This window comes from Anomaloglossus baeobatrachus, chromosome 2 (genome assembly GCF_048569485.1).
Source record: "Anomaloglossus baeobatrachus isolate aAnoBae1 chromosome 2, aAnoBae1.hap1, whole genome shotgun sequence".
Classification (NCBI taxonomy): domain Eukaryota; kingdom Metazoa; phylum Chordata; class Amphibia; order Anura; family Aromobatidae; genus Anomaloglossus; species Anomaloglossus baeobatrachus.
The window spans coordinates 102841587-102856138 of record NC_134354.1 but is presented as its reverse complement, the minus strand read 5'-3'; the positions used below and the strand labels follow the sequence as shown (position 1 = coordinate 102856138).

At 44.6% G+C, this 14552-nt stretch overlaps 1 protein-coding gene across 1 annotated transcript in view; it reads left to right on the top strand.

Moving 5' to 3' along the window:
* The window catches only part of TAOK1 (TAO kinase 1), a 172755-nt gene that overhangs the window by 64981 nt on the left and 93222 nt on the right, over window positions 1-14552 (top strand). The window contains exon 3 of the mRNA XM_075333178.1: window positions 13526-13753. Coding sequence (XP_075189293.1) covers window positions 13622-13753 — 132 coding nt within the window. The 5' untranslated portion in view covers window positions 13526-13621. The remainder of the gene's footprint in view (window positions 1-13525; window positions 13754-14552) is intronic.

Genomic DNA, 14552 nt, shown 5'->3' with positions numbered 1-14552 from the left:
CACATAATGTCAATGATATGACCTGCAAATAGTCCGGATCTCAATCTTTAGTGGAAGTTGAAGAAAATGGTCCATGATGAGGCTCCAACCTGCAAAGCTGATCTGGCAACAGCAATCATAGAAAGTTGGAGCCAGATTGATGAAGAGTACTGTTTGCCACTCATTAAGTACATGCCTCAGAGACTGCAAGCTGTTATAAAAGCCAGCGATGGTGCGACAAAATACTAGTGATGTATTGGAGTGTTCTTTTGTTACTGTAACGGTTACTGGCTAGCACATTGTTTTTTTTTATGTTTTTTTTTTTTTTTTAGTGTTTCGTAAAGCCAGAAAGTTGCCATTTGAAATGACTTTAGTTTTGTGCCATGTCTGTGATCTGCTTTTTTTTGTGTAAATCATCTTTTATTCGATTAAAGAACATGTTTACAAGTTATAGGATAGGCAACATATGATAGAGTAGAATAACTCAAATCTTGGCGGTAATAAGTAATACAATACTTTTCTACTTTCATAATAAGTCCTTTGATTAGTGATCTGCTTTTTTTTTTCAACAAAGTAAACAACTGAATGATCATCCTCAGCGAGGTGATTCCATAATTTTTACAGGGGTTGTAGAAAAAGATGCGGTAAAATCTGATCTGCTTTCTTTCACAAGGATTTTTCTTTTTTTTTTTTTTTTTTAGGTTGGACAAAATCACAGGTTATTTTTGCAGTGAATAACATGAAGTTCGTTGTCTGACGTTTGTAACGGGTCCTCTACCTACTATATGACATTTATTACACCCGGTTTCTATACCACTGCACCACTACGCCTGAATTCATTTATGATTGCCCGGTCCCGATATTACGGTCCATGCACTGATTTAGACCTTAGGCTGAGTTGACACACAGTGAATTTGTCATGTGGTTTCCACTGTACATTTAGGCCATGTTCACACGCAGCATCTTTGCTGCGTTCTATTTCTGCAGCCAGAATCTGTTCTCTTGTCCGCATTTAGGCTATGTGCGCACGTGTGCGTATTGCATGCAGTTATGCTGCGATCTGCACCGCAACGTAACTGCATGCGTCCTGCGTCCCCTGCACAATCTATGAAGATTGTGCATGAGACGTGCGCACGTGGCGTAGTAGAACGCAGCGATTCAGCTGCTGCGTTCTAAGAAGTGACATGTCTCTTCTTTCGTGCGCTTTGCATGCTGTCTATAGGGAGAGGCAGCATGCAGAGCGCACGAATTCTGCAGGCACCAGGCGCTTAAGAACGGAGCTTTTCCGCTGCTCTCTGAAGCGGACCTTTTGTGTGCGATGCAGAGCACACACGTGCGCGCACAGCCTTAAATTGCCTGTTTTCGCCGGGTTTTTAGGCATTTTTCAGTTGCAGGTTACAGGTGTTTTGTCTAAAGTATGTTTTAATAAAATATTAATATTTCCTAAAAAAAATGCTTGAAAACGCTGTTGTGTGGTTTTTTTTTTTTGTCAAATTGCTTTCTACGGGTGAAAAAAGCTGTTAAAATACAGTACAGTAAAAACACTGAGAATCGACATGCTGCAGATTTTTTAAAACACGCTACAGTCGGGGAGGGGGGAAAATTGTGCATTTTTTGGGGGGACTCTCATAGCTTTTGCTGGAACTGTAAAAAAAAAAAAAAAAAAAACCCAAAAAACAAAAGCATAAAAAAAGAAAAAAGAGCTGCGAAAACACAACATGTGAACATACCCTTAGATGATGCTTTAAAACTCTCCAGATATAGTAGATAAACCTTTGTGGAATTGAGCGCGCTGTGGGCTTTCATACATGTGACAAGTCATTTACAGGGGTGGTATCTGCAGTAAATTCACTGCACAACAAGCTGAAACATCTGCTTGTACATTTGTAGATTTTTGTAGCTTCGCCTGCAAGGAAAAATTTCGACACTTTCAATTCCGCATTTACATAAAGGAATCTGCCACCAATAAATATATATATATTTTTGATCCTTTCCTCATAAAGCAGAAAATGTGAGTCAGATTAAAACCCCTCTTTGCACCCCGCCGAGGAACAGAATACACCATTTAGAAAGGCTTTTGTTTGGAGGTGAATATTCTCCTTGGGACATCACCTTGTTCTATAAGCTGAAAGTATCTAATTGTTTGGAAAATTGTAAAAATAGCTCGGTTTTGTTTTTTGTTTTTGTTCCCTATGGCATCTAAAAGTTGCACTTAATTTACAGTTCATTACCAGGGTCAGAAAGAAAAGAATATATGTTCATTGTGTATTAACCCCTTATTTAACATGTTAATATGGCCTTTTAAGTTTGGAGTCTGTTAGCCTTTAAAGCGCACCAAGCACCAGGATGTTCCTATATAACCTAAAACCAGTGCGATACTGGCACTGTCATGCTGATTCTATACATGCCTTTACTTGTCAGCTAGGATCTATAGTTTTTGAAACACAAGCAAGCACATAATAGAGGCATTTTTACTAATGGTTGTGGCTATAAATCATAGTGACTAGAAGGACCTGTGCTGATGTCATACCCATGTGACCAGAAGGGGTGGGGCCTCAGCCAACACAGCTGATACCAGGAAGCAACATTATTTTTCTGTTGGTTGAGTCCCCGCCCGTTTTGGTCACATGGGTATGAAGTTAGCAAGGTCCTTCTAGCCACCATTATTTATTGCCTCTACCTTCTATAATGGAATTACCATAAATAGAGGGAGGATGGACAGTCGGGGGTAGGGATCACTATTAAACCCCACCCAAACTATTAGCTGCTACAGCTGCTGCCAATCAAAAAACTGTTCATTTTGCAAGCTTTACTTGCTTGGGTTTCAAAAACTATAGATCTTAGCTGACCACTTTAGTTTTATATAGGAAAATCCTGGTGATTGGTGCACTTTTAAGATGGCTCGCTTGGCTCATGAGATACTCTTAGCTTTTCACCCCCAGAGGGAAGGAACTGACCCACAATTACTTATTTGGTCCCCAATGTGGAGATCCATGGGGAAGGGTCTTCAGGGTCTTCATACAGGCTCCTCCACCACAAGTGCCTGTGCCGGACCAGCCTTTGTCATCACAAGACATTTGTGATCTCTGGGATATGACCCCAGTGTGAAGACTTTATGGATCTAAAGAGAACAAGGAAATTTAACCAGAAAGTTTTTGACCTGCTTTTTCTAAAAGGACATTTACACTGCAAGATAAGTGAATAAGCGTTATTAAAGGGAACCTCAGGGAAGACTATCCTCCTTATGGAGACCTGACAAACCAGTCTGGCTGCCAATTAGGGGACTTACAGCGGCAATGCCCCTCTGGGAATTATTCTAGGTGGCGCTAGAGTTTGTCTCCTTTCTCACTAAAGGGAACCTGTCACCAGTTTTTTCAGTATTGACCCAAAAGTATCACCTTCTGCAGCTTCTGAGCTGCAGTCTATGAAGGTGCACCTTGTTCCTGACTCCCCTTGCAGACCCCAGAAATATCTTTCTAAAATCTGACCGCCACGTATGCAAATGACCTGTTCTGGTCGGACCAGCGTGCTTTTTTTTGGCTCCTGTCACCCCTCCTGGCGCTGTTTCCCGTCCTCCTTTAATGATTGTAGTGTCTGATGCCTCAGTCATCATCCATGTAGCTGGGCTGGATCTCATGAGTGCGCAGCCATTCCCGGCTCACGCAGGCGCACTTCGCTCTGCCCCATTGCGGTGACTGGTGACAGGTTCCCTTTTAAATTTGAAAGTTTCATAATTATCTTGCTGTGGAAACACACTGTCGATCACCCAGTGAAGGACAATGCTCATTCATTGAGTGAAATTATCTTTTGTGCAGCGTAACGCTGCGTGCGCACAACTGCGTGTTGCATGCTTTTATGCTGCGTTTAGAACTGCAGCGTAACTGCATGCGTCCTGCGTCCCCAGCACAATCTGTGAAAATTGTGCATAATCCAACCGCACGTTGCGTTTGAGAGCGCAGCGTTTCGGATGCTGAAATTTTGATCCAAAACGCTGCGTTCTAAAAAGCAACATGTCACTTATTTTTGTGCGTTCCGGATGCTTTTCCCACTGTCTATGGCAGAGCAAGCATCCAGAACGCATGAATTCTGCATTCACCATGCATCCAGAACGCAGCTTTTCGGCTGTGTTCTGAAACGCACGAACGCTGCGGAAGATTTGGCACGGCAGAACGCATACGTGCGCACATACCCTAAAAGATAATCATCCTTTTTGAGGTGCATCATCCTGTGTGAATAGGTGTAACACTGCCGAGAGCTAAGGCAGCCTATAGTTTGCTCAGAGCACATGGGCTTTGTGTAAACTGGTATATAAATGACCGCAGATCAGAAGAAGCTTACCGATCAGTGGTCGTATGTCGCTGCCAGGGGCAGTCCAGGTAAATGGACCCTAAGCAATACAAGCCTGGATATAAAAGGAGACTGCAGAAGTCGGTAATCACTGCCAGTCTGCGCCCCTCCTTAATAGTTTTACAGTCCTGTGTATAGTGGCTTTTTTGGGGCTGAAAAAATATCCCAACAAATAATTGATCTACAAAAATCACAGTATGGTAGAACACAAAGTTCCCCTGGTTCTGTGCTGTGGACCTGTCTGCTCCATGTGCAGCACCAAATTATATCTCCATTATATGAAGAGGAACGTGGCTGCAGCCTGGGGCCCAAAGATTCCACATATATACATAAAGCCGTGTACAGGAACCCGTGCTAATGTTAGATGTTTTATGAAAAAATGGACAAAAATATCTCCTAAAGAGAAGATAATTTTAATAGAAAGATTTCTCTATGGATGGCTACAGCTTCACTGTGTGCACAAGGCCGATGGCATGAAGTTGTTTCTGGATCTCAATATACGTCACTTCTTTTATCCCCCTACACAGATTTTTTTTTTTTTAATCTTGAGAGGTTGCAGATTTGTCTGCACTAGTGATTCTACAGTCTATGCCATGCCCGCTGTACATACAGTAGATGGGGGAGCCAGTGTAATTTGTGCACAGTGAATCACGCCATGTGCAGGCCCATGATATAACTATGCGCCTCATTAGGGGGACGAATCCTCGGACACAGGCTCATCAGCAGATGGAGGGTGTGATGCATTGTGGGACTCGAACAGTCCGTTTTTTAACAATGTTCTTTTTGTTAGACTCCACTGCTCCTCAAAAGATGGAACAGCATGACCTCACCGTCACAGCTCGTCCAAGGAACATTCCTTCAGTCGCATGGCGAGCTCCGCTCCTTCCTTACTTGCCTGTTAGCTAATGTTTGTCCTGAGAAATGTGTTTTCATGTAAGCGGTGCTTTTATTATTGCTCATTTCATAACTATCAGCGCGTTTCCCGAGATCTGCTGTCTATAAAATGTCAACAAACTGATGATCAGAAGAATTTTGTTTTTTTTTTGTTTTTTTTTTTAAAAAGAAGTCTCATGCTGCTCTATTATTAATAAGTTTGGTCTGTAATATGGACGGCATAGAGGAGTCCTCGGCCCTCCCTCTGTGAGGCAGAAAGGGCTTCTGTTCTACATATGAAGGCCCACCCTGCTGCTGCTCGGCTACTCGGACCCTCTGCCATCAGCTGATTGCAGCACCAGGCTCCATTTTTCATGAGTTGCTTGTAACGAGGCAGCAGCTTTATTATGCTTTTTAATTGCTCCCTGCAGTCATTCTCTTTAACTCATAAGTGTTGATGAAGTAGATTTGTATGTTAATCTTACTATTTGAATGTTTTCTACTATTTTAGAGTATAGGGGTCTTAATTCTAATGACTTATTTAGAAGATCCTATAGAATGAGCATTTTGTAGGAACACTCATTCCCCACTAATGCTAGGTTCACATTTCCGTTGTTTATGATCAGTCACAATCTGCTGCTCTGATAAACAATGCAATCCGTTTGGCGGATTCCGTTGTTTCCCATAGACTTATATGAGCGACGGATTGTGACTGATGCCCTTGCGTTGCATCCGCCGCCCAACTGATCAGTCGTGGAACGACTGACCGTTGGGCGGCAGTAACACAGCTTGTAACATTTTTTGAGCAGCGGAATCCTTTTGATTTCTCTACGCATGTTCTCTCGGGGGGCCGAACGATCAGCTGATCTCCCGGCCGCTGGCTTTTGAGAGCGATCAGTTACCCTCAAAAGCCGGCGGCCGGGAGATCAGCTGATCGCTCACAGAAGCCGGCGGCCGGGAGATCAGCTGATCGCTCACAGAAGCCAGCGGCCGGGAGATCAGCTGATCGCTCACAGAAGCCGGCGGCCGGGAGATCAGCTGATCGCTCACAGAAGCCGGCGGCCGGGAGATCAGCTGATCGCTCACAGAAGTTGGCGGCCGGGAGATCAGCTGATCGCTCTCAAAAGCCGGCTATTGTGAACGATCACTCGTTTTACAACGGAATCCGCTTTCTCGTAGCAATGAATACCAATTCTTGTCACCCGTTGTACAACGCATCAGTCACAAGCGTCAAACAACGCATGTGACTGATGCAAAACAACGGAAATGTGAACCTAGCCTAAACAGGATGACAAATACCTGACCAGTGAGCAAAACTGTTTGTCAGGTGTGTTAATTTTTAAGTCGGTAGTGGATTACCCCAGCCTTATCAGTTCAGGTCCCTAATTAAAAAACAAAACCCAGCATATATTCACCTCCTGTATCGGCACTGATCTAGCTGTGTTGTCATTGCTGTTCCCAGAGATTGACTTACTGTGTCACATGCCGGCTGCACAGTGAGTGGCCACTTGTCAGCTGCAGTCTCCACTACTTCAGTGGACGTCTGACATGAAGACATATTGATGCAGCTAATGAGCGTCTCATTGGCTGCAGCCGGTGTGTGACACAAGTGACGTCGCTCTCCAGGAACAGCGGTGCTGAGAAAGCTGTAAGGCTATGTGCCCACGCTGCGGAAAATGCGTGGATTTTGCCGCGGATTTCTCGCGGAAAAGCCGCGGTTTTTCCGAAAATCTGCAGCTCAGGCATTTCCCAGCCATTTCTAGGGCATTTTGGAAATGCTGTGTCCACGCTGTGGATTTTTCCGCAGCGGATTTCGTGCGGATTTTGATCCGGAAAAATCTGCAACATGTCAGCTATTGTTGCGGATTTTCATCCGGATTTTGGCTTTAAAATTGGGAAAAAAAAAAATCCGCACCAAAATCCGCATCAATTCCGCTGCAAATCCGCACCTTTGAAAAGGTGCGGATTTTGCGGGAAAGCTGCGGATTTTGATGCAGAAAAATCCGCAGCTACATTCTCCCGTGGACACATAGCCTAAGGGTACTTGGACGCGGCGGGTCCTGACCTGCGGGGCAACGAGTCTCCTCCACAGGAGAACGCAGGAGACCGCAGCTGCCTTATGTTCCCTTGATCAGGGTTTGGGGTGCTGCAGTCTCTCGCTTGTGTTCTGCCTATGGAGGATGCTTGCAACTCTACAGCAAAAAATCGACATGCCTGCAGCTCGGAAAGCTGCACCGCAGATCAGCTTTAGTTGCACGTGCATAGTGCGCAAGGAATTTCTATAATTCCCATCCTCTTTGCTTGTACTGTACAACACACCGTTTTGGACACCGCAAAAACACGCTGTATCCAAAACTCTGTGTACCCTAACGGTGGCAGTACGGGAGGTGAATATACGCTGCTTTTATATTAATTGGAGTCCTGCGTTGATAAAGCTGGGTTTTCTAGTTGTGCAAAATTCCTTTTAAAAGGCAGTTTGTGAAAGCAAAGTATGAGCTGCTGATGACATGATATACTATGATTGTTCTGTGTGCACAAAATGATCATTGGCCTGTATGAATAGGCCAGCAAACTACTGCCGATCGACTTTTATACAGCCAGTAGGCTGTTTAATGGTCTTTGTAGCGGTTATGTAAACTTTTTTTTTTTTAAAGTTTTTCCCCTCTGCATTTTTTTTTTTTTTTTTTTATTTTTTTGCCTGGTGGTAATTGCTCAAGGACTTGATAAATTACCAGAAAGTCACGTTTTCAATGTTATGAAACCCCTCCAAAGCTGCTGTGAAAGCTTCTTTAAGCTATGCGCGCACTTACCGGATTTTGCCGCGGATTTTCCGCGGATTTGCTGCATGTTTCGCTGCAGAAAATGTTCATAACATCTCTGCAGTGAATCACCAGCAAATCCTATGGAGAAAAAAAATCCTGTGCGCACTGGGCGGAATTTGACAGCTGCATGTTTTGCTGCGGGAATCCCGCAGCAAAAACAAGTGCATGTCACTTCTTTTCCGCACATCGCTGCGGGATTTCACTCCATTGACTCAATTTTAATCATGAAATCCCGCAGGGAATAACGCAGGCAGCAAATTCTGTGCGGTTCACTGCGTTTTCCTGCGTTATTCCCTGCGGTATTTCGCGGTTTACCTCCGGTAATGTACATCGCCTGTCTGCGGTTTTGCAGGGAAGTGATGTCATTACAGGAAGAGGAAGCCGTGCAGAGAGTAAACACAAACACATCACAGACACAGAACACATCACAGACACAGAACACATCACAGACACAGAACACATCACAGACACAGAACACATCACAGACACAGAACACATCACAGACACAGAACACATCACAGACACAGAACACATCACAGACACACAACACATCACAGACACACAACACATCACAGACACACAACACATCACAGACACAGAACACATCGACACAGACACAGAACACATCGACACAGACACAGAACACATCGACACAGAACACATGGACACAGACACAGAACACATGGACACAGACACAGAACACATGGACACAGACACATAACACATGGACACAGACACAGAACACATAGACACAGAACACATAGACACAGACACAGAACACATAGACACAGACACAGAACACATAGACACAGACACAGAACACATAGACACAGACACAGAACACATAGACACAGACACAGAACACATAGACACAGACACAGAACACATAGACACAGACACAGAACACATAGACACAGACACAGAACACATAGACACAGACACAGAACACATAGACACAGACACAGAACACATAGACACAGACACAGAACACATAGACACAGACACAGAACACATAGACACAGACACAGAACACATAGACACAGACACAGAACACATAGACACAGACACAGAACACATAGACACAGACACAGAACACATAGACACAGACACAGAACACATAGACACAGACACAGAACACATAGACACAGACACAGAACACATAGACACAGACACAGAACACATAGACACAGACACAGAACACATAGACACAGACACAGAACACATAGACACAGACACAGAACACATAGACACAGACACAGAACACATAGACACAGACACAGAACACATAGACACAGACACAGAACACATAGACACAGACACAGAACACATAGACACAGACACAGAACACATAGACACAGACACAGAACACATAGACACAGACACAGAACACATAGACACAGACACAGAACACATAGACACAGACACAGAACACATAGACACAGACACAGAACACATAGACACAGACACAGAACACATAGACACAGACACAGAACACATAGACACAGACACAGAACACATAGACACAGACACAGAACACATAGACACAGACACAGAACACATAGACACAGACACAGAACACATAGACACAGACACAGAACACATAGACACAGACACAGAACACATAGACACAGACACAGAACACATAGACACAGACACAGAACACATAGACACAGACACAGAACACATAGACACAGACACATCACACAGACACAGAACACATCACACAGACACAGAACACATCACAGACACAGAACACATCACATCGACACAGAACACATCACATCGACACAGAACACATCACATCGACACAGAACACATCGACACAGACACAGAACACATCGACACAGACACAGAACACATCGACACAGACACAGAACACATAGACACAGACACAGAACACATAGACACAGACACAGAACACATAGACACAGACACAGAACACATAGACACAGACACAGAACACATAGACACAGACACAGAACACATAGACACAGACACAGAACACATAGACACAGACACAGAACACATAGACACAGACACAGAACACATCACATCGACACAGAACACATCACATCGACACAGAACACATCACATCGACACAGAACACATCACATCGACACAGAACACATCACATCGACACAGAACACATCACATCGACACAGAACACATCACATCGACACAGAACACATCGACACAGACACAGAACACATCGACACAGACACAGAACACATCGACACAGACACAGAACACATCGACACAGACACAGAACACATCGACACAGACACAGAACACATCGACACAGACACAGAACACATCGACACAGACACACAGAACACATCGACACAGACACACAGAACACATCGACACAGACACACAGAACACATCGACACAGACACACAGAACACATCGACACAGACACACAGAACACATAGACACAGACACACAGAACACATAGACACAGACACACAGAACACATAGACACAGACACACAGAACACATAGACACAGACACACAGAACACATAGACACAGACACACAGAACACATAGACACAGACACACAGAACACATAGACACAGACACACAGAACACATAGACACAGACACACAGAACACATAGACACAGACACATAGAACACATAGACACAGACACATAGAACACATAGACACAGACACATAGAACACATAGACACAGACACATAGAACACATAGACACAGACACATAGAACACATAGACACAGACACATAGAACACATAGACACAGACACATAGAACACATAGACACGAACACATAGAACACATAGACACGAACACATAGAACACATAGACACGAACACATAGACACAGACACATAGAACACATAGACACAGACACATAGAACACATAGACACAGACACATAGAACACATAGACACAGACACATAGAACACATAGACACAGACACATAGAACACATAGACACAGACACATAGAACACATAGACACAGACACATAGAACACATAGACACAGACACATAGAACACATAGACACAGACACATAGAACACATAGACACAGACACATAGAACACATAGACACAGACACATAGAACACATAGACACAGACACATAGAACACATAGACACAGACACATAGAACACATAGACACAGACACATAGAACACATAGACACAGACACATAGAACACATAGACACAGACACATAGAACACATAGACACAGACACATAGAACACATAGACACAGACACATAGAACACATAGACACAGACACATAGAACACATAGACACAGACACATAGAACACATAGACACAGACACATAGAACACATAGACACAGACACATAGAACACATAGACACAGACACATAGAACACATAGACACAGACACATAGAACACATAGACACAGACACATAGAACACATAGACACAGACACATAGAACACATAGACACAGACACATAGAACACATAGACACAGACACATAGAACACATAGACACAGACACATAGAACACACAGAAAGAAAACGGAAATATAGAAAAAAAAGAACGTGGGCTCCGCTGCATATTTACCGTCCAGCCGAGGTAAGCACACAGCGGCGGCCCGGTATTCTCAGGCTGGGGAGGGAGAGGGGCAGGGGTAATGTCCCCCGCCTCACTCCCCCTCCGGCAGCCGAGAATATCAGCCGCAGCTGCCCCGGCACTGTCGCATGCAATATGCGGCACTACCGGAGTGTCCTCGGCTCTTCTTGCCACCGTGTAGCAGTGGTGGCAAGGTAATACAAGGGGTTAATGGTGGTGGGGGATCACCGCCATTAACCCCAGGCTTGATCATGGCAGCGTCTATGCGACAGCTGACATGATCAACCCGTAAGTAAAGTGAAAAAAACACAGACACCGAAAAATCCTTTATTTTAAATAAAACCAACAAGCCTCGTTCACCATTTTATTAACCCCCCCCAAACAAAGCTCCGGCGTAATCCACCGCTCCGACGTCCTGCGCTGCTTCCATCCAGCCGCGACTGTCACAGACACAGCGCTGAATGAAAGCAGCAGACAGCAGAGGTAATTACCGGTCATTTCCCACGGCCGGTAATGTGAACTCACTGCCGACCGTGGGAAATGCAGCGATCTGTCCTCTATCTATCCCTCTATCTATCTATCTATCCCTCTATCTATTCTTCTGTCTATCTACTATCAGAATTAAATGTATTTTTTTTTTTTTTCTTCAATGTGCTTTATTGCATTGAATGCAATAAAGCACATCCCAACCCGCACGCGGCAAAACCGCGGCAAAACCGCGAACAATACCGCGGTAAAACCGCGGCATGCGGTTTTCGGGTGCGGTTTCCCGTGGTTTTTTACCGCGGGTGCGGTAATCTTTGAGAGCATGCGGAATTTACGCAAGGAAATTTCATTTCCCAGTGCGCACAGAGCCTTAGGATGCATGGTGCTTATTACAGATGTTTTCAAAGGTTTGGAAATATTTTGCTCTCCCCAATCAGTCTGTTTGCATAGTTTTACCAACTAAAATATATCTGACATCACTGGGAAGAGCTGCTAATGTATGTGCTTGTGTTAGAGGGTTAAGGTGGTGTCACACATAGCGATGCAGCAGCGATCTGACCTTATCAGGATCGCTGCGGCGTCGTTACATGGTCGCTGGTGAGCTGTCAAACAGGCAGATCTCCCCAGCGACCAGCCCCCAGCAAGCAGCGACGCGTGGAAGCGTAACTAAGGTGAATATCAGGTAACCAAGGAAAGCACTTCTCTTGGTTACCCAATATTTACCTTAGTTACTAGCGTCCGCTGCTTTCACGTTGCCAGTGCCGGCTCCCTGTTCCCTGCACTCCTAGCCAGAGTACACATCGGGTTAATTACCCGATGTGTACTCCAGCTACTTATGCAGGGAGCCGGCACTGGCAGCATGAGAGCAGCGGACGCTGGTAACTAAGGTAAATATCGGGTAACCAAGGAAAGGGAAAGGCTTCTTGGTTACCCGATGTTTACCGTGGTTACAGCTTACCACAGCTGCCAGACGCCGGCTCCCTGCTCGCTTCAGTTCTTCGCTCTCTCGCTGTCACACACAGCGATGTGTGCTTCACAGCGGGAGAGCAACGTCCAAAAAATGAAGCAGGACATTCAGCAACAACCGGCGACCTCACAGCAGGGGCCAGGTCGTTGCTGGATGTCACACACAGCGACGGGACGTCGCTGCTACGTCACAGAAAATGGTGACTTAGGAGCGACGTCGTTGTCGCTATGTGTGACACCACCTTTAGATAAGGTTAGCCTTTAGACAGTGGCATCTGATAGTGTCCTCCCGAATGAGACACCGCTCTTTGTATGGACTCTGTATGTTGTCTGATGCGTCAGTGGCGTTGGGACATATATCCCCATCTATCATTCTTTATTTTTCTTTTGTCTTCATCAAATTTATTGTGCATGATGCCCACTGCTGTGATTATTCGCATAGCTGGTGGTCTGTTATATTTATTAGCTGTTGTTTTTTCGTTTCAGTTCCACATGCTAAAGAGGCCACGTTCACACAGATGAGCCAGGAGCAGTGGCGGCAGTGTAATCCTAGATAGTCAGACGGCAGACTGCTCAAGCAGGATGCCGTCAACAAGTCGAGCTGGAAGCCTGAAAGACCCAGAGATTGCAGATCTCTTCTTTAGAGATGACCCAGAAAAGCTTTTCACCGACCTCCGAGAAATTGGCCATGGGAGTTTCGGAGCCGTTTATTTTGTAAGTTTGCCTTTTTTTTTTGTTAACGAGCGCTCCTGACTAGTGGGGTGAATAGAGAAGGGGATATGTGTGGTTGTTTTATTTTTTAATTACTATGTAATAACTACTCTATATTGCTGTGGCCTTGTGGGATTTATATATGGGTAAAATTAGGTATTGAAAACTTCCCCAATTTTGTAATTACGTATTTGTAAAGGTGGTATTGACATAAATTTCTTACCAGATGTCAGTAACAACCCATCCAATCCACGCAAGCAAAGAAATCAAACCATAGGTTTCGATAAATTTAGTGATGTGTGAAAAAAAAAAAGTATTGAACACGCTAACTGAAATAGAATTTAACTTCATAGTGTGACATAGGACATGCCAGTATGTCGGCTCCCTGACTTTGATGCAGGCTCACACACTTAAGGCCACTTTACACACAACGATATCGCTAGCGATCTCGTTAGCGATGTGACACGCCCAGATCGTTGCTACGATTTACCGAGATCGCTCATAGGTCGTTTTGTAGCGGTCACACGTACCCATCTCACAAACGACGCTACGTCGTTCAGCGATATATTGTTTGACCAAGGCGGTCGTGTGGACACAGTCACACAGCATTCCTCCCAGCGATTCCGGCAACGACAGAGGCGTCTAATTATCAACCATGGCTGCCAAATCAGAACGTAGTTGGGACCACCAATCAGAGCGGAGAAGGCGTGGAGCATTGCTCGTAACGACACACCCGCATTGCTGATGACTGACGCACTAACAATGTTGTTCGTCGTTGGCAGGCTGTCAAACGTAGCAATAT